This window comes from Mus pahari, chromosome 13 (assembly GCF_900095145.1).
Source record: "Mus pahari chromosome 13, PAHARI_EIJ_v1.1, whole genome shotgun sequence".
NCBI classification, from domain to species: domain Eukaryota; kingdom Metazoa; phylum Chordata; class Mammalia; order Rodentia; family Muridae; genus Mus; species Mus pahari.
In genome coordinates, this window is record NC_034602.1 from 36,755,133 (window position 1) to 36,779,517 (window position 24,385).

General features: G+C 44.8%; 1 protein-coding gene across 4 annotated transcripts in view; it reads right to left on the reverse strand.

Annotated features, from left to right (window-relative positions):
* Prom1 (prominin 1) overlaps positions 1-24,385 on the reverse strand; it is a 103,967-nt gene that overhangs the window by 58,544 nt on the left and 21,038 nt on the right. For 3 of the 4 annotated variants that reach the window (XM_029545165.1, XM_021211251.2, XM_029545164.1), the window contains exons 3-4: positions 7,455-7,513; positions 224-429 (exon numbers count right to left, since the gene is read on the reverse strand). In XM_029545165.1, coding sequence (XP_029401025.1) covers positions 224-429; positions 7,455-7,513 — 265 coding nt within the window. Of the gene's footprint in view, positions 1-223; positions 430-2,960; positions 2,988-7,454; positions 7,514-24,385 lie in introns of all 4 variants that reach the window. The other variant, XM_021211250.2, reaches the window with a different exon arrangement.

Here is a 24,385-nt window from a genome sequence, read left to right on the forward strand (position 1 = left end):
TGGGAAGGGGAACCAAAGAGAACCAACAACTGGAATGTAAATAAATAAAATAATTTACTACCATCACACAAATAAACTTGGCCTATGGCCTTTGTTTAAAAAAAGATGGAGGAAGAGGAGGAGGAGGAGGAGGAGGAAATAAAACAAACTCATGGATAAAAGCAGACATCCCCATCTCCCTGCAATGCTCTAATGGCTGCCTGCGGTTGGAGTCTTGACTTGCCTCATGAGCAGACAAATCACCAGGAGGGAGAGGCCCAAGAACTTCCTCCGGCAAGACGCATTCTGCTTCTGCCGCTGGTGCATCTCTCCGCCGCATTTGTTGCAGCAACGGCACATACAAAAGAAGCAGCCCACCAGAGGCATGAGGATAATGAACAGCAGTCCCAGGATGGCGCAGATAAGAACTCCGATCTCATAGAAGGCAACCTGCAGTGCAAAGGAAAGGCATGGCACACGTCACGCAAAACAGGGACAACATTCGGCAGGTGCTAGCTATTGTGAGGACCCCAGTGTGCACTCAGTCAAGGACTTTTCCATTTAGGAGCTCTCTGCTGAAGGAAGTAGAGTCCTGAATTACCAGAATGCTGGCCAAGAGTTTCATATTCCTGTCAATTGCCTGGAAGTTACCCTAAGAGCAAGGTCAAGTGGGAAATGGTTTACTTTTGATTCCAAGGGCATTTTGTTTTCCAGATGGCTTTAAAAAAAAAAAAAAAAAAAAAAAAAGCTCTGCATAGAGAGTCGTACATACGCAGGGTGCTTTATACCAGGAAGCCAGTATAAGCAGAGATTAGGAAAGATTTGAACCATGGTGGATGGGATTGATTAGTGACAAACTCCATGTTTCTAAAAGAATCTCAAGGTTGAACGAATGAAGTATAGACATTCTGAGTGACTCAAGCACAAGGCCTTTGCCTTTTCCATACAGACACTGTGGGAATAACTGGTATGGCTCTCATCAGGTCATTGTGAGGAGAGATAATGGATGCTTAAAGCAGAAGTACCTAGGCAATCACCAGGCAGTAGTAGCAAGTGAAGCTTTCTCTGCCGTCCAAGAGGCAGACCTGGCGACTACGGGGCTTGGCAGCCCGTGTCCACACTGGTCCTGAACTCCCAGGATCCAGCCCGACTCCCACATACAATCATTAGCTAGACCTTAACTCTGTTCACTCTCCCTGCTAGCTTGGTCCTGGAGTACATGGATCAATCCATGTCCTGGAGGAAGAAATAAGCCTTTCATCCCAGTCTGTGCACAGAGTCACTTGCGGTTCTCTTGTTTGTTTTCCTCGCTCTCTGATGTTTTCTTTTGTTTTTGAGACAAACTTCCCTGTATCCCAGGCTGGTCTCGGCAGTAAAAGAATGATCCTCTTGCCTCCACCTCTTGGATGCTTCAATCACGGGATGTGTGTCTCCATGCCTAGCTTATGTGGTTCTGAGGGTGGAACTTAGAAGTTCGTGAAAGCTAGGCAAGTACTCTACCAACTGGAATGGCCGAAAACTCACAGGATGACATCTGATGATTCGTGAACAAACAAGATAGCAGTGTGTGAGGTAGGTGCTAAAATGAAGAGTCGGACAAGATATGAGCCTTGCTCCTTTAGGTGTGTCCTGAGACCTGGGATCTTACATCCAACTCCCTGTTTAACCAACTCGCTTTATCCTTCCACAGTTGAATGACATCTGGTTTTTTTCTCATTGCTATGAGTGAGGCAATCAAAAAGAGAACTCAAGCTGCCACACTCCCTGGAGCCTGTCCACAGTGGAACATGGCAGTGACAAAATCAGCTGAAAAAAAAAAGAGTGACTTCTGTCCCTGAAATCTGCAGAGCTAAAAAACATCTCTTGACACAGGGATGTGATTATGTGTGTGCCCTCTGACCACCTGGCGTTACCAGCTACCCAGCAGTATTCGATCCCCTACCCTGCCATCTCTGTCATCACTCCTGAATGTCCTTCAGGATAAGCTTGGTGGCAAACCTGCCATCCCCCCAGTCAGCTGGCTGTCCTCGGCTGCCTGCCTTGCCTCAGTGCCCGTCTCTTGGCTTAAATGGCCTGATGTACAGACAGCAGCTCTACTGGGTGGGCAATCCTGCCAGAGGTGAATATGATGCCTTGGCAGAGAACACTAAAACTGAAATCAGCTACATCCTTCTAGAAGAACCTAGTTCCTACTGGGAAAATAGCCATTCATATGATGAGCCTCATAGGCACCAGGGATGAACTGTCACGGATTCAAAGCAAAAGCAACTAACTGCTTAGAGTCAATGTTCAATTGATAGCAATTAGCTATAGACAATTGCTCATATATGAATCGGGGTGCAGCTGACACTTGAATATTGTTCACTTCAATATTAAAGTTAAAATGCTTTAAAAAAAAAAAAGGCTGAATTCATCAGTGTGTGTGTAGCCTCTTTCTCCTATCCATGAACACCCATTATTAACTGACTCTTTAGCATTTCCTTGAGAAGTAATATCATTGGCCAACTAAGAAACCAACCCATACACTCCAAATTCTCACATACTTACAGATTTGCTCCCATTTCTCAGCAAACAAAATTATTTAATAGTTTAAAGGAATTTTAAATATTTTCTGAACCATAGGAAGCAATAAACTCAAATCCAGAAAAGATGTATTAAAATGCTTATAGTGCACCAGCTTTAGCTTCAACAACAACAACAAAAGTTTATAAATTCTATACAACCTTCCCAATTTTATCAATTAGGTATCAGTCCGGGTCATGAGTAAGGCTGAATGATTTCCTTTCTCTTTCTCCCACCCTGCCATAGAGCAGAATTGATCTTAGGGCCTCACATACCATGGAGATGACACAGACAAAACAAGTTAAAACACCATCACAGGGGAATCACAGGGGAAGAACAGAAAGCGCCGACAGAGACAGCACTAGCCATTGAGCTAAGACGAACAAGGACACAGAACAGAGAGCAAGCACACAGTTTACCTTCAGAGCCAAGACTATGATTTCTGGCTGTGGAAATCAAAGCAGTTGAGGAGTTTGTGTGTAGCAGCAGGCAGCAGGCAGCATGCATCAAAATAAAACAGAGAAGTCACGCGAGTCGTTCACCATAACCGCATTCCATGTGGCAAAACAACAAGGTGAGGGAGCCACATGACAACGGGATAGAGATTCTTGCATATGGAGAATCAATGTTTCAGGGTCAAGTTCCGGAATTCATGATTGGGTTTTTGAAAGGTTCAAAGTCAGCATGATCGTCGGTTACAGAAAAAGCAATCACAGGGCAGTTATAGATGTTAACATGCTTGCTATATGATCTTCATGAAGCAATAACAAGGGCTGCCTATAGACCAAGAGTCAAAGACAACTCTTCTAAAGTGTGCTCTCTAGAGTGAAATCTGGAAATGTCCTTCCCTTGTTTAACAGCTTCCAATCAAGTTCTGCCATTTCTAATGCAAGCTTCCCAGCATGGACCTTTACTAGCCCAATCTGGGCTTCACCTCCTCATTGTTCTTGGCCATTCTAAGTTGGTTTTGTTGTCATTCTGGCAAATCATTTTCTCTTTTCCCTCCTCACCCTGACTTCCCAGGTTGCCTCCCTATCATCCATTACTCATCCATGCTCATTCATCACGCACTGGAGGAAACTCAAGTCTTAGAAGAGATGCAGCCTCCTCCAGAAAGTCTAGGCATTGTTTATCTTCCCTCATATGACCCGGTGTCCCTGAACTTACCGTTAGAGGTAACATTCTCACTTAGAAGACCTGGCCGCCATAGAGCCATCTCCTGTCATACCAACTCCAAGAAAGTAAGCAATACTTACCCAACCAAAACTAAGTCAACTGATGTGCTAATGGCATAAAAGCCACAACCCAAGACCAGAGATTCCTCAGCATGGTCCAGAGATGGAGACCAGTCAGTCAGTCAGTCAGGAAAATGAACCAAACCACAATGAGGAGAGGAAAATAAAGCAGGTCTCAGTGCATTTTTCTATAAGCTAAGTTTGCTCAGTTTATAAGACTATCTCTTTTGGTCACCTGTGTGAGGGGGAAGAAAATTGCTTCTGGTTTTGTTTTTGTTTTTTTTTTTTTTTTAGGATTTATTTTATTTATATGAGTATTCTATCTGCGTGTATACTTGCACGCCACAAGAGAGGATCATATCACATTATAGATGGTTATGAGCCACATGCCACCATGTGGTTGCTGAGAACTGAACTGGAGATCTTATCCACTAAGATCTCCAGCCCAAAGATTTATTTATTTATTTTATATATATGAGTGCCCTACCTGCATGTGCACCTGCATGCCAGAAGAAGGTATCATATCAGACTATATATCCCATGAGGTGGCTAAGAATTGAACTCAGGACCTCTGGAAGAGCAGCCAGTGCTCTTAACCATCTTTCCAGCCATGCTATCATCGTTTCTAAATGCCCTCTGGAGCAAAGTAAACCGAGGTGGCTGTGCCATTCTCCATGTCGCCATTTTGAAGTTTTCTGGTTTGGACATTTGAACGAGTGCAAACTGTTTCTTACCTGGGGCAGATCCTTAGACCCCTGAAAGAACAATGCTTGTAAGTCTAATAATTTTTAACCAAAACACTGAAAATGTTGAGGGTTGAGGACATTTCAGATATACATGTCCACAAGGGTCACCTTGACAAGTCTTCCTCTGTCTTCCTGGGTGAGCCCACAAGCTTGATACCACTCACGACCTTGACTCCCACATCTATCAACCCTAAGGACCTCCCAGTGTCACTAATTTCCAGGCTCCTATTCCCTTACAGTACATGAGTCCAGGTCTGAGGAAAGCCAGGTATCTGTATTTTAAGAGAGCTTTCACGTGAAGATTACAACTGAGTAATTTGGGGAAATCGGTCCTCAGTTGGTATTGTGGCTGGTCGTACTAGATCTAGAAAGGTCACTGTGATGGTTTGTACATGCTTGGCCCAGGGAGTGGTACTATTTGGAGGTGTGGCCTGGTTGGAGTAGGTGTGTCACCATGGGCATGGGCTTTAAGACTCTTGTCCTAGCTGCCTGGAAGCCAGTATTCTCTCAGCAGCCTTCATATAAAGATGTAGAACTCTCAGCTCCTCCTGCACCATGCCTTCCTGGATGCTGCCATATTCCTGCCTTGGGGATAATAGACTGAACTTCTGAACCTATAAGCCAGCCCCAATTAAATGTTGTTATTTATAAGACTTGCCTTCGTCATGGTGTCTGTTCACAGCAGTAAAACCCTAAGACAGTCACTCTACTTACAAGCTATAACGAACTGCTAATTCTTTTGTAATTTCTCCAACCCAACAATCAGCCTTGCCTGGTAAATTTGACATGGTACAATAAACACCTCCGGGGACTTGGGTGGGTGAATTTTCACTGATCTCTTTCTAAATGAGTTGCCACATTGGGTAAATTTATTTCTGTGTTACACAGCAGTTAAAAATCGTGATTCTACACCTTGGTGTCCTATGAGTCTCTATCCGGTTGCCTGTTATAACCATTTAGGGATCTTTTAAAAATACCAGTAGCCAGCCCTGAAGAACAATACCAAAATCTTTAGGGAACATTTATAGTATTGCTACCAATGCCATGCTGTGTCTCGGTGCCCTCATGGGTAGAAGCAGCAGAAAATGTTCCTGATGACGCTTTACAAAAACTAGAAAGGAAATGGCAGCCAGCGACATAATGGTCACTCTGCGATCAATGCTTCGTAGTGTTTGGGATGAGTTGGTACTCATGAAGGTTACAGGCCCAAGCCTATTGCAGACAGTAAAACCCAATAATTCCTGCAGTGCACAGTCTTCTAAATACCCTCGAAGATCCCTGGCGTGTGCTTTCACATGGAAAGTTGGATGTGAATTCAGACTAGAGGTGTACCTTCTCCCTCTGAAGAGGTGTTGAATAGGTAGGTAGCTAAGACCACTTCCCGGCCTCACCTGCCACCTTGGGGGCTCCAGACAGGGGTCCAAGTGAGGTGATATTCCTGTTTCTACCCACACCCAGAAGAACCCTTGCTATTTGGGCTATCGGATTAGTCAGGCGTGCTAATGTTCTTCAGATCCATGGAAAGCAACAGTCATTGTATTTTGCCCGGAGATGTGAGACAATCTGGATGATGCTTTGGTGATACAATGGAGCAAGAGCACTGAAAGCTGATGAGTACTCTTAAGAGTCCTAGGAGGGTAGTGAGCAGAATGTAATGTGGCTCCCTCTTCAACAGTCCCACAGCCGGCCTGGCTGCCAGATGAAATGGCTTCCACAGCAGTTTCCCCTTTGACTTTTATAGTCACCCTTCTCCTGGGTCACCTATTACAAATGGAGGCGCTGATGAAGCTGATGATGTTCCTAATTCCAAGGTCTGGACTCATTAGCCATTGGGGCAGTGGGCATTCACATTCAGACCTGTGCCGGCTATCTCTTTGTTCCCCTGGACCCCATCCTTAGTGCACAATGGGAAAGAACGATACGTCCTACTTACTTCGCTGGGAGCTGAGAATATGACAAACACGTTTCCCTGGTTTTTAACACCCTATATTCAACACACAAAGATCTCTGTGTTGTCAGGGTCTTCTACTCACAACTAACCAAAGTCAACGGAACTTTCTTTATCTAAATCCCAGAAGTAAAAGGAGCTGATCAGCCATGCCGGGTGGGCTGGGCAGAGATCAGCGAGCTCCTTTAAAGCTCTCAGAAAATCCTGGCCACTCACCTCCTATTATCCAGCCTGGGTCACTTTTCTTCCTCTCTGGACCAACTGTTCAACTTTTCCACATATGACCTCTACTCACCTGGTCCCCAGCATGCCTAGAGCATCCCCTACCCACCCACCCCTGGTCCTCTGGTCCTCCACTTCTGCCTGAGTCACTACTTGTGGTAAGGGCTTCTGCTCAAAGTGACTTCCTCTGTTCCTCGGTGTGTTGCTTTAAACCTATGGATTTCCTTATCACCCTTTGCCATGGAGCCATAAGGTCCTGCCCCTGCTTGCCCAAGAACAACCTTGGTTATCTCTGCCATTCCTTTAATTCCAACCAAGTATGCACGCCTAAGCAGGTGCACCACAAACCCAGCAATGGGCAAAGTTGTTGTGCAGCAAACTGTTTCCAAAAACAAACCCCCTGCCACTGGTTTTGGCTTCTAAGGATCTCAAGCACTTCTGTCTAGAGAGTTTCCCTCCCTTAGCTAAAAAAACAAACAAACAAAATCTAGTATTTCTTTTCAGGAAATTTTAGAATGACACATAACTTGGTTCTCCTCAATAACCAATTTTGAAATTCCTGCTGCCACTAAAATGAGGTTTATAAAACAGGACAACACTCCATAAAAATCCTCAGTCAAAAAAGTTACCAAATTACAGGTTTAAAAAAAAAAAAAAAAAAAAAGATTGTTTAAAGGCCTGTGTTCACACCAAACATGATCTTTCTCCTATTTGCTATTCTTAATAAATTTGCTATTCTTAATAACAAAAACAAAAGCTTACCTCCTTGGAATCAACTGAGATGTCAAACTTCTTGTTCTGTATGAGTTTTTTGATCAAATCTATAAAGGAAAAAAAAAATCACAAAATAGAAAAATTATTTTTTTCAGTAAAAGTATACAATACATATGCATAAGGTCTATGAGGTACTTACAAATTACTTCAGGCAGGCGCAGCATCCTTAAATGGTAGTCCAGTTCCTAAGTCAGGTAAGTAATTACGCTAATGAGACTAACTTTACAGTGAAGTTGCTAATTGAACATGCGCCCAAATAAGCAAGAGTGGGAAAGTAAATATTTTCCATGATATTTCAGAGTTTTCATATACTACTTAGAGACAAGAAGAGGGATTTCTCACATTAATAACTCCTGGTTGGCTTTTAAGACTCATTTGTAGATATTGCAAATATTAGGGATAAGTTGTATTTATGGTTACAAACAAAACCATTGACTTCAGGACCGGCAGAACAGTTCTGCTGGTAACGACACTTGCCACCCACAAGTAACGCACATGTCATCCCCAGAGCCTATGCTGGTGCAAAAAGGAGACTGATCCTTGTAAGTTGTCCTCTGACCTCCACTATGTGCGCCTGGTGGACAGAGCCCCAGACCTTGTCCATGTGGTTTACCTATCCTACCACTATGCTATACCCCTTCAATAATGATGGAGACCTCAGGCAAAGGGTGAGCACGGCAGGAAACACACCTCTAGGCAGGCAAGCGGAGAGTGTACGTCATTGGCTGGGGCTAGGTGCTAGGAATGCCTTATGTGTTTAAAGAGGAATTCCAGGTGCTTGCTGGCTGTGACCTGATAAGGAGGGGGGAAGTTTAACCTGGTTGTGACTACATGACCTCCTTCCATGGGGATAAAGGTGAGAGGCCCAGGACATGCAGACCCTGGACAGAGGAGGGATTGGTCCTCGCTCCTACCACTCTCCAGCTGAGATTTTTGAAGTTGGACATGATTTGACCCCACTCCTGGCTCCTGACTAGCTCCTCCCAATTCCATGGTATAGCATCCCCACAAGAATCTTTTCATTATTCTGTAGAAGAAAATGGCAAGTCTGCACAGCATATTACCATGGTATGAAGTCTTGAGAGAAAAAAAAAACAAAAACAAAAACAAAAACAAAAATAAAGCAAAATGCTATACCCCTAGTTAGCTATAAGTTACACTAGCCACATTTTCACAGAATACCATTTTTTTATTTTTTTTTTATTTTTTTGCTGAAAAGAAAAGACCAAATGACAAACCATTTACTCTGAGGTATCTGATAGATATTTCCCTAAATTTCGGGTATATAGCCTGCAGCTTCACAAAAGCCAATGACAGCACCTATTACCTATGATTAAATGAAGCTTTGAAGCCAAAATTAGAATTTTGCAAAACACCATTAATAAGCTTGCCTGTTATGACTAGTAGACATATTTAAAATGAAATGTGTTTAGACTGGAGAGATGGCTCAGCCGCTAAGAGCACTGGCTGCTCTGACAGAGGAATTTCATTCAGTTCCCAGCACTTACAAGGGTGCTTTACAACTATCCATTGCTCCAGTTCCAAGGATCCAATGCCTCCGTGTCTATAAGTGGAGGCATCCATGGGAACACACAGTGCACAGACATACTTGCATATACATGCATAAATATAAAACAAACATAACACTTATAAAATGAGATATGCCAGCACGGGAAAACTTGGCAAGTTCATTGAATCCCTTCTCTGAGGAGAGTATAAGTGGTCAAGAAGGCTTCCATGGCAAGATAGAAAAAGGACCAACGGATCATACATCAAAGTAGAAAAAGTTCATTCACATCCCACATTGAAAACAAACTTAAAAGCCAGGTGGCGGTGGTGGCGGCCATGCAGGCCTTTAATTCCTGGAATCGGGAGGCAGAGAGAGGTAGGCAGATGTCTGAGTCTGAGGCTAGCCTGGTCTACAGAGCAAGTTCCAGGACAGCCAGGGCTACATGAGAAACCCTGCCTTGAATGAAAGAAAGAAAGAAAGAAAGAGAGAGAGAGAGAGAGAGAGAGAGAGAGAGAGAGAGAGAGAGAGAGAGAGAGAGAGAGAGAGAACAAAGAAAACAACCTTAAAAGATGAGCACTTACCCAGTTTGGGTCAGATCAAAGAAAACAACCCAGAGTTACAGAAATGACAGAGAGACTCTTTTATTATCTGTCTCTGAATGCTCAGATGTCCACACTGTCTGCAGCCCAAGCTTGTCACTGTGACAAGCTGAACTGACAGAAGAAAGTGGCTGACTTCCACTGAGCCAGACATAAAAGAGATTTTCAAAGCTATAGATACTAACACCATCCCTCTCACTTTTTAATTATGTTATATATGAAAAGTTGGGTATTTGGTTTGATGGTTGGTTTGATGTTTTTGAGACAAAGTGTTGCTGTGCAGTGCAGACCTGCCTTGCCATTATGAGAATCCTCCTGCATCAGCCTACTTGCACCTATGCTAGCTTTACAAACAAACCATGCCTGGTTAGAAAGGGATTCACTCTCGTTACTTTTAAATTAATTAGAGAACGACTGTTAAAAATCTCCGGTTTAATTCCAAACTTAGTCAGTGTGGTGGTTTTAGGCTCTCAAGGAGTGGCACTGTTTGGGTATTAATTTTCAGCCCATGTTTTCTCAGTTACTTCTGGACTGGTTCCTTCTTTGCCTTGAAACAGAAGCCAGCAAGCCAGGAAGGAGACCACAAAATAACAGTCAGATGTTTTGAGCCTGATAAACCAGGACACTCACCTTCCTGACTAATTCGGTGCCGAGAGCAGAGCCTGGGGGGGTGTGCTCATCGCTTCTCTTCCCTGGGACAGACTCCCTGACTTAGGCAGGGTAAGGAAAGAGATGTGTATTTTGGCTCAGAGTTCAGCCACATACCATGTAAGGAAGGCAAGCTGGCAGGACCCAGCCCTGCCGGTGGCAGCAGGTGGCTGCTTGGTCCCATTCTGACAGATCAGGGAGCAGAGGAAGAGACTGCCAGAGCTTAGCTTTTTCTCATGCTTCTCTCCATTTCTTTCTGTCAGCGATGCTAGCACACATGAAGGTGCCACTCACCGCCATGATAGGTAATCTTTGATAGAAAATTCCAAGGGAACTAACGCCCTAGGTGTATGTAGACTAACCCAGTCAAGATGCCGGTAACATTAACCATCACAGAACAGGGAAAGTGATTGCAGGGAAGGACAGGAAGAGGCCCAGGAAATTGTTTTCTTTCAACTCTGGGCTGTTGTTTTAAAACTTTACAGTCTTTGCAACAATCGCTCAGGTGGCACCTTCGCCTGGACTCTTTGTTGGCATGTTTTGTCACACAGCTTAATGTTCCTGCATACAGACTTCAGGTCATTCTCCTGTGTACACCAAAGGGAACATGACTCCCAAGACATTTAACATGACACTAGCATTTTTATCATCTATGCAGTTCCTATTTATATAGTTCTCAAAATTACCCTATGATCCAAATGAAGCATTTTTGGAAAGGCACTACTACATTATGTCCCCTAGGTACCACATCAGGAGGCGCAAGGGTGAAATGAAGTAATAGTTGGTTAAAATGGGTAGTATATTTTGTTTGTTTTTGTTTTTTACATTTTTATTCATTAAGTGTGCGTGCGCGCGTGCACGTGCATTTGTGCACACACACACAAGTGAAGGGCGCGCGCGCGCACACACACACACACACACACACACACACACACGCATGCATGCATAGTGTGATAGTCTTAGTACCTAGTTTAGGATCTGAGCATATTTGGGCCCATTAAACATTTTTGAGAACGATGTTGGACCATGTCATTGAATGTGTGAGAAACTCTTTAGGCAGAAAGTGGAGGTGACAGGCTCAGCAGTCAATGGAATCTGTAAACGAAGAACCAGAGCTAAAACCCAGATCCATCCCTCCTGGTCTCAGGCTCTGACCAGTTGTGAGCAGACGGTTGACAATAGTTACCTTAGACTGAAAAGCCCAGGGAACTGTCTGTCTGGAACCCTGGACAGCTGCCACAACCCTCACTACTCCACCAGCTCCGGAACATTAGTGACAGATGCCATCCCAAATGCTTTACACATGTTATGCATGTGGTGCAGGGTAATCCTGCAAGATAAATTATCACTTCCTTTTCCTCTGATGAAACTGAAACACACAGAATTCAAGTGAATGTCCTGAACCCTTCCACATGCATTGGGTGGTAACGTTAGAACAGAGAGCTGGGGTCCAGGCAGGATGCACAGTAGAAAGAGCAGTGGGTATCAGAACCAAAACCACCCTGAGTGGGAGTTCGGATCCCCAGTTGTCCGTGACCACAGACAACTTCTTCACCAGCCAAGCAGAGCCTGGGAGTTATCTGCAAGGTAGCCAGGAGGATTCTGAGGTACGGCTGCTGTCACTTACGATCTTTCTGGTAACAGTCATGAGGTGGTAACAGTGAGTCTCGTCTTAAGAAGTGGAGCCTGTGGAGAGTCTGTCATTTGACACACATTCCAACCAGTCGCGTAGCCTGTTGCTATTGCTGGAGGCAGAGCTAGAAGCTTGCTCTGCCTCATTCCACATCCCAGACTCTGCTTCGCCTGCAAATCTGCCTGAAGGAGCCAGCTTGGTAGGTAATCGGGGCCACACAGTGAGATATATATATATATCCCCTCTGTTCCTCCCTTTCCTCTAAGACTCCCCAGGGAGTTAGAATTGAAGGAGTTAGTCCCTTAGGACAGGTACTTAGGCACACAGGGACAGGTGCTTGCAATCCTCAGAACATTTCAAGTGGACTGATGTGTGGTCAAAATAACCCCCTCTCTTTCGTTCCCTCCTTCTCTCCCTCCCCCCCCCATCTCTTTCTATACATGGATTGACTTAAAGAGTATAAACACCCCTTACTCAGCACAGCTGTGGGTATCATTGGCACTTGCTTATATTTCAAGGCAAATAGTATACTTCATGCTGAGATACCGTGAAGGTTGCTCCAGGTCATTTATCCTGCACAGATATGGTAAAATATGATTTTACATGTACAGGAACCAGAATATCAGCCATGTTTTGTCGGGAGTTATATTATTTTGTTTTCAGTTTGAAGTGGGAGTACAGATGGAAGAATATGCTAATAAAATTATCTTAAACATTAAAAAAACCTAAAGTATTTTTTCCACATGACCTGAAGTATGTACAGACAGACCCTCAACTCTTTTCCCACCATGAGACACTATGTCTCCAGGAAGCCAGTCTCACTTCCAGACCTTTGTTGCATATAACAAAATGGATTTACTTGATACACACATTGTCTGTCCCACAGCCCTATCCTTAAGATCATGTGGTCTCCGGTGCTGATCAAACACATAACTGGAACCATATGTCTTTCAAAGGTCCTCCAGACAAAATTTTTCTCCATGAAGAGCAAAGGCTGGAAGTGGAATTATTCTCTCTGGGATGGTTTAGAGGAGGATGCACACATGGGGATGCATGGGGACATTCGCAGTGGTCCTTAACTTCCTCAACCTGGACTCACCCTGGACTGCCACGTTGGAGCTCCAGACAGGGACAGGAAAGAAGAGCCAGCTCCCCTGCAGCTCCTTCATAAATCACAGAGGCCTCTCAGCCCTTTGTGCTTATCTGAGAGGAGGCCTTGGTAAGGATTTCCCAGCTCCTAGAAACAGCAGAAACCTTCCCGAGGCCTGTGCGACTTCATAGCGTCCTTTGGAGGAGGTAGAAATGACTGAATGGTAGCCCAGTAACAACCTGGTTTGGGTCAAACAGCATGCAGAGTGGGCCCAGGAACAGTGAATGAATTGGTGTGAACACATGGTTGGCAGAAGCTAAAAGCACCAGATTCGTCCCAGCTGATTTCACAAACGAACCTTCCTCTGGAACTAGTTTTCTTCATTGTTCATTGTACTGACTAGTTTCATGTCAGCTTGCGATGAGGGAATCTCAGCTGACAAAAATGCCTCCATAAAAGATCTGGCTGTAGACAAGCAAGCCAGTAGGGCATTTTCTTAATTAGTGATTGATGAGGAGAGTCTAGCCTCTTGTGGGGGCCTGGTACTACCTCTGGACTGGTGGATCTGGGTTCTGTAAAAAAGCTGGTTCAGCAAGCCATGAGGAGCAAGCCAGAAAGCAGCACTCCTCTGTGGCCGCTGTATCAGCTCCTGCCTCCGGGTTCTTGCCTAGTCTGAGTTCCTGCCTTGGCTTCGCTCTATGCACTGTGATCAGGATTATGTAAGCTCTTTTCTCCTCATCTTGCTTTGGACCGTGGTGTTTGATTGCAGCTAGAGTAACCCGGAGGTATTCGTCCAGAGAGCAAGTGAGCATCTTGGCTAATATAGTAAAAAGTCAGTGTGCACAGAGGAGCACTCCAGCCAGTGAAAGATGAAAAATTAAATATGGTCACGAGGAGAAATTAAATATGGAGAATTAAATTAAAGGAGCAGAATGCAATACGACAAGAGGAGAAAAATAATCAAGAGTTGTTGATGTAACCTCATTCTCTGGCTCCATTGTTCAAACTGCTTTTGTCCTGAGCTGAAATACTTTCCTTCCTCAGCCTCCTGAGAGTCAGGACCATCGACATGCATTGCTACACTCCACTGCATTTTTAAAGAAAAGGAAGGAGGTGCACCCTGACCAATTCAACAACGGACTTAGAAGTGGCAGCAAACACTTGATAAGCCTCATAAACCTGGCTTAGCTTCTAAACATCTGAAGCATCAATCTCTTTATTGAAAAGCAAACCAGAGGTTTTAATTAGGTTGATGTTGGGATTTGATTGGTCTCCTTTCTGTTACGCACAACTGCAAATTCGAGCGGGGCTGCAGCAGGGTTTTAGACTGACTCACTTCAGCCATACCAGCCATAGGGACCAGGAGTTCAGTAGCAGACGCATACATCACGGTAAGTGACGGCAGACATATTTAACCTATCAGAGCTGCTGGAAGACGACATTGGCATTCCCCTACTTCTCGAAATAACACTTGACATTTCCAGCAACACATTTCCTTAGCTCTGTCATTTCCAATGGAAATCATCTCAGAAGCCTTGAAAATCACAGCCCCTGGAGAGAAACATCATCATCATCATCAAATTCAACTCACTTCAGAGTTGAGTGTCGACTCCCACCCTTGCACTGCCTGAGACCTGGCTTGGCTTGGAGAAATCACGTTGTTGAGAGCACCTGGCTGCCTTCCAGAGGACCCTCATTTGCTTCCCAGCACTTAAATGGACGCTTATAGCCATGTCTAACTGTACTTCCGGGGAGTCAATGCCTTTTTTGGATAATAGGGGTGCTGCTTGCACACAGTTTATGTGTGTGTGTGTGTGTGTGTGTGTGTGTGTGCGTGTGTGTGTATAGATGCATATATACACACACATACATACACACATGCATATATACACACACACACGCATACACACACACACACACACACACACACAAAACCAAATGGGCACAAGAATTCTTCACAGGGTTTGGAAATTAAGGTAGAAGAGTGCAGGGTTCTATAAAAGCCTGGCCCTCTCAGGTCTGAGTCAAATGACTCTGTCCCTCGATTCTCAGGCATGAGTGGGGAATGCTCCTGAAACTCCCACACTGTTTGGGCAGAGCAGCTCCGTGAACCTGCAAGGTCATGCTTAGCCCCCTTGTCTGCATGGTTTGAGGTAGGGTGGGTGGCCATGAGTCTGCCTTTATTTATATACTTAATCTTTTAGGTCCTAGGGATTAAACATGCTTTTATATAAGCATTTTTCCTATGAACACCCACAGCCCATTCACTAAACTACCTTTCTTTGCCAAAGATGTTATCCTGTGTGTGTGTCTGAGCACACATGCTCGAGTGATATGGGACTTGTACAGAGGTCAGAGGACAGCCCCAGGTGTTGGCCTCCGCTGTTCACACTGGTAAACACCGGCCTCAATGGTTAATGAGCTTCAAGGATTCTCCTTCACCCTGCTTCCCATCTCCCTATAGGAGTACTGAGATTACAGACTCACTACTGTGTCGGGCTTGAATGTGGACTATAGGGATCCAAAGTGCTTTACCCACTGCATTTTTTCCATATTCTCATAGCTGCTTCTTAACTCAACTCTAATGATTTATTCGAAAAAGGATTCTGTTCACCACATCACATGCTGGGCAATGCATGTGCATACATATATGCATGCCTTAAGTTAAAATGGTAGGGTGTGATTCACTGTTTTTGTTAATGAGCCCATCGGATACCAGAACAAATCATGCCTATACTGACTGTGTTAGGGTTTTACTGCTGTGAGCTGACACCATTACCAAGGCAACTCGTATAAGAACAATATTTAACTGAGACTGGCTTCCAGGTTCAGTCTGCTACCATCAAGGTGGGAGCATGGCAGCAACCAGGCAAGCATGGTGCAGGCGGAGCTGAGAGTTCTATAACTTCATCTGAAAGTTGCTAGGAGAAGACTGGCTTCCAGGAAGCTGGGATGAGGGTCTTAAAGCCCATGCTCACAGTGACGCACCTACTCTAACAAGGCCACAGGCTCCAAATAGTGCCAGTCCCTCAGCAAAAATTATTCAAACTACCACACTGACTTAATGAAAATGAAAAGATTTTCAAGGACTTTTTAAACTTTTTAAAATAGTAAACTGAATCAGCCTGCTCAACTATGGGAAGGTAAAACCATGCCAGGAAGCTTGGTACGGTAAGGCAGGTTGAGACCGGGAGACTCGGTAGGCATACACCTGAGATTTAGGCAACTTCTCTCTGCCTGCCAGATTCCTGATCTGGAACACGTGCCACACTCCTCACATAAAGAAATGTGACCTGAGGTCACCTGGGCCCAGAACAGAGCTCTCCATGTTAATGAGGTACCTAGAGGTCCTGAGGTTTTAGCCCATAAGCTACCCTTCCCAGACATTCCTCCCTGCAAAAGATATTTAATCTCAGGTCCACCCTGAGAAGTGGGTTTGGTTAGGTGTCTTAGTCAGGGTTTCTATTCCTGCACAAACATCATGACCAAGAAGCAAGTTGGGGAGGAAAGGGTTTATTCACCTTACACTTTCCACGTTGCTGTTCATCACCAAAGGAAGTCAGGACTGGAACTCAAGCAGGTCAGGAAACAGGAGCCNTGGATGCAGAGGCCATGGAGGGATGTTCTTTACTGGCTTGCTTCCCCTGGCTTGCTCAACTTGCTTTCTTATAGAACCCAAGACTACCAGCCCAGGGATGGCACCACCCACAAGAGGCCCTCCCAGCCTTGATCATTAATTGAGAAAATGCCTTACAGCTGGATCTCATGGAGGCATTCCCTCAACTGAAGCTCCTTTCTTTATGATAACTCCAGCTTGGGTCAAGTTGACACACAAGACCAGCCAGTACAGTTAGGTGTGCATCCATTTTCTGCCATGAACAGTCAATAAACAGTTTCGAACCATGGACAGATCGTCTCTTTCATCTACCACCATCGCGGGGAACATGCAGAAGGTCTTCGCCTACAGAGTAGCAGCTAAATCTCTCTGCAGTTCCAGCCTGCCTCCTTCCACCAAGCTACGAACAGTCACTGCTAAGACAAGCTGGAGCTCTCCGCTCCACACTCCCGGCTCCCCTGCCCCAGGCTAGACGTTGTCCCCAGTCCTTGGGCTCTTCCACGACTCCCAGCAGAGAATGGACGTCCACGAATCAGAGAACCCCACAGTCCCAGCTTTGTCGAAGGTCCAGGGACCCACCCCTCACCCCACCCCCCACTCCCCCCACCCCTGATCCAGCTCTGGAGTTCCCGCATCTCATACTGTGCTTCTTTACAGCCCGGCACCCACCCCAGCAGCGTGGGCAGGCTGGACACAGACCCACACTCAACTAATCAGACACTTCTGTATTTGTTTGAAGTGACGAGATATTTTCCTGTTGGGAGTTTTCATTTTGGAATTCTGACTCAGGAAGAGCATCAATCAACATAAACATAGAACCTAGCAAGCTCTGGCTTCTAGTGAGAAGACAGGAGAGAACTACATTGAATTACATTTGCGGTCCAAGATCCTTCCTCCCAGGGAGGCTCTGCCAGAAATGCTGGCCACCATGCATAAGCTACCCAGGGGTTTGCATTTGCACCAGCAGGCTCGGTGTCTTAATTTCAACCAGCATTCTCCTTTAGAAAGAGCCACGTGGGTCTGTAAGCTGGTCTTCATGACCCATTTATTCTATGGACCACTTGGTGCGTGTAACTCTTAAAGATGGAATCAGAATCCCATGAGCCTCAGCTGCCGTCTAAAGGGTTAAATATTTTAGCAGTACAGGTGTTCTTGAACCAGTGGTTTACACGGGTTATGAGCATGCATTTTGGAGATTAGGAAAATCTAGAAGGCTCATGCATGTATAGAGTCTATGGGGTGAGACTTCTTGGAGCTTTGAAGATGACGAGGATGAGAATCAGGTGAAAGAAACATCATAACTACACTTTAAAGTAATTTGTATGGTTTTCAATGGATTCTTTTATGCACTCTATTTTATGATTCCATGAGTTCAGATCCTGAATGAAGATGACTTTTGAAGTCTTGGTTTTTACATTTGTGCTGATCTGTTGGCAGCGGCAGAGTCTGTATGTGGCACATCTGCACATATCATCTTCCGGGGAAAATGAGGATTTTCTCATTTTTTTGCTTGGTCAGAACTCGAAGAAAAGTTACAGATAGAGGAGGTGTCTTAGAGCTAACGACACAGCATGGCAGTCTGGATAAGTTATTAAGGAAATAAGTTTATTCCAATTCCCGGTTCTCATCCAAGGTTAAGGAACCCCAGCCGGTGCTGGCCTTCAGGCTGGCCAGAGTATGGACTTGAGAGGCAAGCAAGATGGCCCAGGGCGAGGCCCAGGTAGTGCACTTGAGAGCTGAGTCCCGATCACTGCTTAAAGGTCCTTCATCCTAGTACGGCATGATGCAGTCAGTGTCAACACAGATTGGGAAGGAGACGGGTCCTATTCAAACTGTTGAGAAGCACACTGGAAGGAAGGCTTATCAGGGCATAGCTTGTAGTAAAAGGCTCAGTGATTCCATTTACCACTATCTCCGAGTTTAGTGATTTCAGGGGTGTTGTTCTTTTTAAAATTACCTATGCTGAGACAGAAAGAGAGAGACAGAGAGAAAGGGACAGACAGACAGACAGACAGACAGAGACAGCGACAGACAGAGCATGTTTGTATACCATATTCTGCTTGTGGCGGTCATAGAGTAACTCACGGGACTTGGTTTCCTCCCTCTCCCATGAGTTTGATCACTCATGCCTGAAGGTACGGTAAGCACAGTTGTCTACTGAGCCCTCCCGTTATCACCTCTCTTCTCCCTTTAGAGACATGGTCGTACTCTTTAGCCCAGACAGCCACACAACTCATTGCTCAGCTCTGGATAGCATCAGTTGTCTGGCCTCGGCCTCCTGGGCGTTGTGATTATAGGCATGAGCCATTATGTCTGGCTCGGTAAAAAACCATTTCCCTCTGTAGATAGCCTCAGGGTCAGCGTACACAAAAAGTCTGGGGATTCTGGTTTGTCTCCCTGTGGTGCTGGTTCAGACGTTTCTATGGATCTACCACACTCGACAGAGACGGGGGCTGTGAACAAGGATGACCGCTGTGGAAGGCTATGGAGGCCAGTCCTGGAAATGGCTCACACAGACATACATCTTTTCACATTCTACACTCACAAGCTGCGACCTAATGACAGGGGACCTGGGATACAGAGTTGGGGTGTGGGCCTAGGGAGAAGAGGCCACATAGTGATACTGCCACGCTGCTGGGCGCTCATGCTCTGTGTCTCTCCCTGAAGAGCCAGGGAAGGAAGAGGAGAGTGCCGATGCAACGTAACACCAGGCTACGCTGACCCTGTGTCTGGGGCAAAATACTCTTGGTCTTCCCCTTTTGCACAATAGCAGCACTTCTGGGAAGTTAACGTTTGGGAGCTGGGACATTACTGGTCACTAAACAGCCTTGTGCATGCTAGGAAGATGTTCTACCACTGAGCTGAACCCCCAGTCCCTTTGTATGTTTTACTTTGGGACAATGTCTCTGAAAGTTTCCTGGGCTAGCTTTGAATTGGCTTAGTAGTCTAAGGGGGTTTTTGAACTTGTGTTTCTTGAGCAGCTGGTATTGCTGCTCAGACTTGTGTCATAAAGCATAGCCCATTAACTTATGATACATTTACAAATCTATGTTTGGTAGTCTTTACAATAAGGCCTTTCCTTTTGAACAGGGATGGCTTGGGGGGGGGGGTGTTTTTGAGAAAGGGTTTCTCTGTGTAGCCCTGGCTGTCCTGGAACTCACTCTGTAGACCAGGCTGGCCTTGAACTTAGAAATCCACCTGCCTCTGCCTCCCGAATGCTTTGATTAAAAGGCGTGAGCCACCATGCCTGGCTGATCAGTGATGACTGAACATACAAGTTAACACCACGGTTTCGTAGCTTAGAGCCAGGAGGGGGACCCCTGAACCATGCCTGGTTAAGACAGTGGCACTGAATGTGAACATGTACCCCAGTCCTTCCACGGAGATGTGCACCACCATAGGAGTCCCAGAGTGTTGACTTAGAGATCCCACCTGCAAAATCTAAGCGTACTTAAGCTCAGCACAGGTCTGGTGCATCAATAGCACAGCAGCCTCTGAAGTCCCCATATACTTTACATGTACTGGCCTCGAACTCAGAGATCTGTGCCTGCCTCTCTCTGCCTCCCAATGTCTGGGATTAAAGGCCTGTGTGGCCGCCACCACCGCCACCTAGTTTTTAAGTTTGTGCGATGTGAGATGTGAATGAACTTTTCCTACTTTGATGAATTTGATGAATGATCCATTGGTCCACTTCCCATGTTGACATGGGAACCTTCATGACCACTTATATTCTCCTCAGAAAAGAGATTCACTGAGCTTTACAAGTTTTCCCAGTGCTGGCATATCTCATTTTAAAAGGGTTATGTTTGTTTTATATTTATGCATGTATATGCAAGTATGTCTGTGCATGGTGTGTTCCCATGGATGCCTCCACTTACTGACATCGAAGCACTGGATCCCTGGAGCTGAGTAATAGATAGTTGGGAAGCACCCTTGTAGGCTCAGCTGACTCCTCTGACGTCGAGTGCTTATAACTCATTACCCAGCTGTGCCATTTAACCATCCCCGGTCTTACACTGACTACTTATTCAGCATCGACACTTCTTGTTTCCACCATCAATGATGTTGTTCATTCCTTAAGGAAGAAGATGTTCTCTCTCCCATGTAAATCCCAGAGCCCCAACCCAGAGCCATGCATCTGTGCCAGACGTGCTGTAAAACTTGCATGCCCTAAACAATACAGGGAAATGAGATCCAGGAGGCCAGGTTTTGTCTAAGTGGGTGTGTTCTCTTGGAGAACAACAACAACAATCTAGACATATAAGCATGGACTGAGAAATTAAGTTTTTTTCTCATGCTGTTTCTTTCCCTTTGGCTTCCTTATTGAGCCACAAAGGGGGATGGGATGGATAATCAAAAGCCTCTTCTATACTTAAAACACAATTGCAAATCATCACCGAATGTGAAGACCCAAAGCTCTGAACACTAGCTAAAACCTGAATTCCTTACACCTCCAAGTGTATGCTTTCAGGCTGGCTTTAGCTTTTTTTTTTTTTTAAGTTTCATGGATGATGATAATGATGATGATGGTGATGATGATGATAATCATTGGGGAAGGATTGTGGGAGGGAATGACTGGGAGGGAGGCAGTGATCAGAATATAAAGTGAATAGGTTAAAAAAAAAAAAAAAAACCTAAATTAAAATTAAATAAATAAATAAATTCCAAAGTGTAGACAGTTCTAGATACATACAGGGAGACCTGTGGATAAATGTCTTAAAACCTGATGGATTTAGATAGCTGCAATTTTTTTTTCTACACCATATCTTAGTTTACATTCTATCTGGGAATATGGTATGATTCAACCTTCTTTCTACCAACAACACAGTAGTTTAGAAACAGCAGCTCAAATGCACACCAGGTGAACACACGCCCTTTCTTTCTTGTCTCTGTATATTGTACAGGAATATAGACTTTCTATAACGTAGAAGGTCTAAAGCAGACAAAGCCTGCTGCGCTTGTGATTAGTAACCCTGCAAGGAAAAAATCAGCATTGAGCTCCTGTAGTCAACAATTCCACTTTATCCCAAGCACCAGGAAGTCATTTAGGAAGGACACAGAAGACACTGCCTCTGTGTGCGTAGTCCTCCAGAGACAAACATCCCTCCCCCATACCCTGACACCTCACCCCCTCCCACCTCTGGCCCCCTCTCCTGCTTGCTTGTCCTATTAGCTTACATGGATGGTGTGGTCCTAAGTAAGCAAGTATCCTGTCCCAGAGCCTTAATAGTCTCTGTAAAAGAAAGCAACCTTATGTTTATGATCTCCCTTAAACGACAATTTCCCTCACACCAAGTGGCCTAATTGGTGCCAATTCCCAGTGAGCATATGAGCCACAGAGTTCTATAGAAGGTTCTGCTGTTGCAGAAACATGAATAAATAAAAAAAAATATATTAAAAAGAAAACATAACCCTTTCACAGGTAAATCCCTCAAAAAGGGAAGAAACTAAGAACTAAGAAATGCCCATCCCTCAACAGTTATCAGAAATCATGTGTTAACGATCAGTGCACACAGTTTATACTTCACCTTACCACACTTCCTCAGTTCATGGGTAGCATGAAGCATTACAGACCTTCTGATGAGCTTCAAGTCTTTCAAAACCATTGAAAAACGACATATCATGACTAGTAACCCTACTGGGGGCAAATATCTAAAGGGCAAAGAAAAGCTAAATGCTCGCATAACCCTAGTGTAAGACTGCAACGAGTTGTGTTCATGCGTGTCAGTTTTCATGCGATCCCAGGCTTGTCCTCTGACACTGGGGAGAATGCAAGTAAGGGGAGAGACACTTGCTGCTGGAGAACCTGCTTCGGGGTTTTGGGATACTCTCTTTCTCCTAGTTACATCCAGCAGCTGGCCACTCTCAGAACAAATCACATCTCCACCACCTGGACCCACTTTACCTGCTACCCCAGTTCTGCAAGAAAATACCCACCCCGAAGGGGATACATTTGGACAGAAGATTGGGCTCATGCCAAGGCCCCCAATGTCAGGAGGGAACTTGCACAGTTTCTGGAAACTAAAAGGCAGGAGTCACTGAAGTCCAGAAAGCCAGAACAGAACGGCCGGAGACACTCAGCAGTGAGCAGAAGCCAGTATGGGGCTGGGGATAGGACTCACATAGCCAGCAAATGTTTACTGAGCATCCAGTAATATGTTTACTGCACTCTCAGTAAATTCCAGCTCTCAATAAATACTGTTCCATTCCAGGCCCTGGGAATACGGAACTATGAAGTTAAGTGAACAAAGTTGGTTGAACTCTTCCAGTAGCTTTGATTCTGAGACATGAAATGGACGAATACTGTACAGGCATTATCCTTCTTTGGAGGGGAAGGGATGTGTTTAAAAATCCCCAGTGGATGCCTAACACTGCATATAGAGCCAAACACTAGATACACTGATTTGTTTTGTCTTTTTACTACATGCAAGCTAATTATAAATTAGGCATAGCAAGAGATGAACAATAACTAATTATGCAATTCGAACTATTATACTTTGCTGAAATAAAACCATTAGCATCCCTTCTCTTGTGTTTCAGGAATTATTTAGGAAAACAAGGCTTCCTTGACATAAGCATGGTCCAACAACACAGCATTAAATGTGACAGCAGAGATAGGTAACAGGCAGGTAGCAGCATATAGAGCGTGGTAGCAGCATATAGAGCATGGATCCTCTGGATAAGGAGATGGTTCACGACATGGACAGAATGGATCAGGAAGACAACAGATTTTATCACACTGCTCTGAACAACACACAACCTGAAAGTTTTATGAATTGCTTAGATCTGAAACTTTCAATTAAAAATTTTTAGATCATGGGTTACTGAACCCACAGAAGATAAAACCCCAGAGAAGAGGGTACCCCTGTAATGTTGGGGTACATGAAATGAAGAAAAATGGAGAGTGGGGTGATGGTCTGAAGAGATAAAATCCAAACAAAGATTGGAGGGAAATACGAGATAAGCCATCCAACAGAATGGTTCAAAAGGAAATACAGGTACACCAGAGGTGGGAGAATGCTCCAAGTTTCAGGAACAGCGGGGATGCCAGATGGCATAACCATCATAGTCTTTGTCCTTGCTACATGTATTGAAGGCCCACCAGGTGAGTGACAGCCTCAGCTTGGGAAGACAGCTCTGCCAAAAAGAGGGGGACAGATCTGACACATGCTTCTTTTTTTTTTTTTTTTTTCTTTTTTTTTCTTTCTCTTTGGTATCAGTCTTAGTAAGGGATTTATTGTTGGAAAGAGACATCATGTCCACAGCAACATTTACAAAGGAAAACATTTTTGGGGGGCTGGCTTACAGTTTCAGACGTTTAGTCCATTATCATCATGGTGGGAAGCCTTCCATCGTGTAGGCAGACNTGGTGCTGGAGACTGAGCTGAGAGTTCTGCATCTTGATCCTTAGGCAGCAGGAGACTGTGTGCCTCACTGAGTGTAGTCTGAGCATAGGAGACCTCCAAGCCTGCCTCTACAGTGTCACACTTACTCTAGCAAGTTAATACTCATTCCAACCTGGCCACACCTCCTAATAGTTCCACTCTCAATGTCCAAGCATGCAAACACATGAATCTTTGGGTGCCATTCCTATTCATATCACCACAGTACCTAACAATGAACTTGTCTAATTGTAATTACTCATAGATTTCCTTTCTTGCCGCTGCCCCAACCCTACTCTTCTTTAATTTGTCTACTCATTGAGTAGCACTCTGCACTGACTGTTGAGCCTGGACGTCCACCTGGAGGAACATCTTGGCTCTTCTTCCTTTTGCCTTCCCTGAACCCATCACCAGATCCTGAGGATGCCTCCTAGTGCTTTT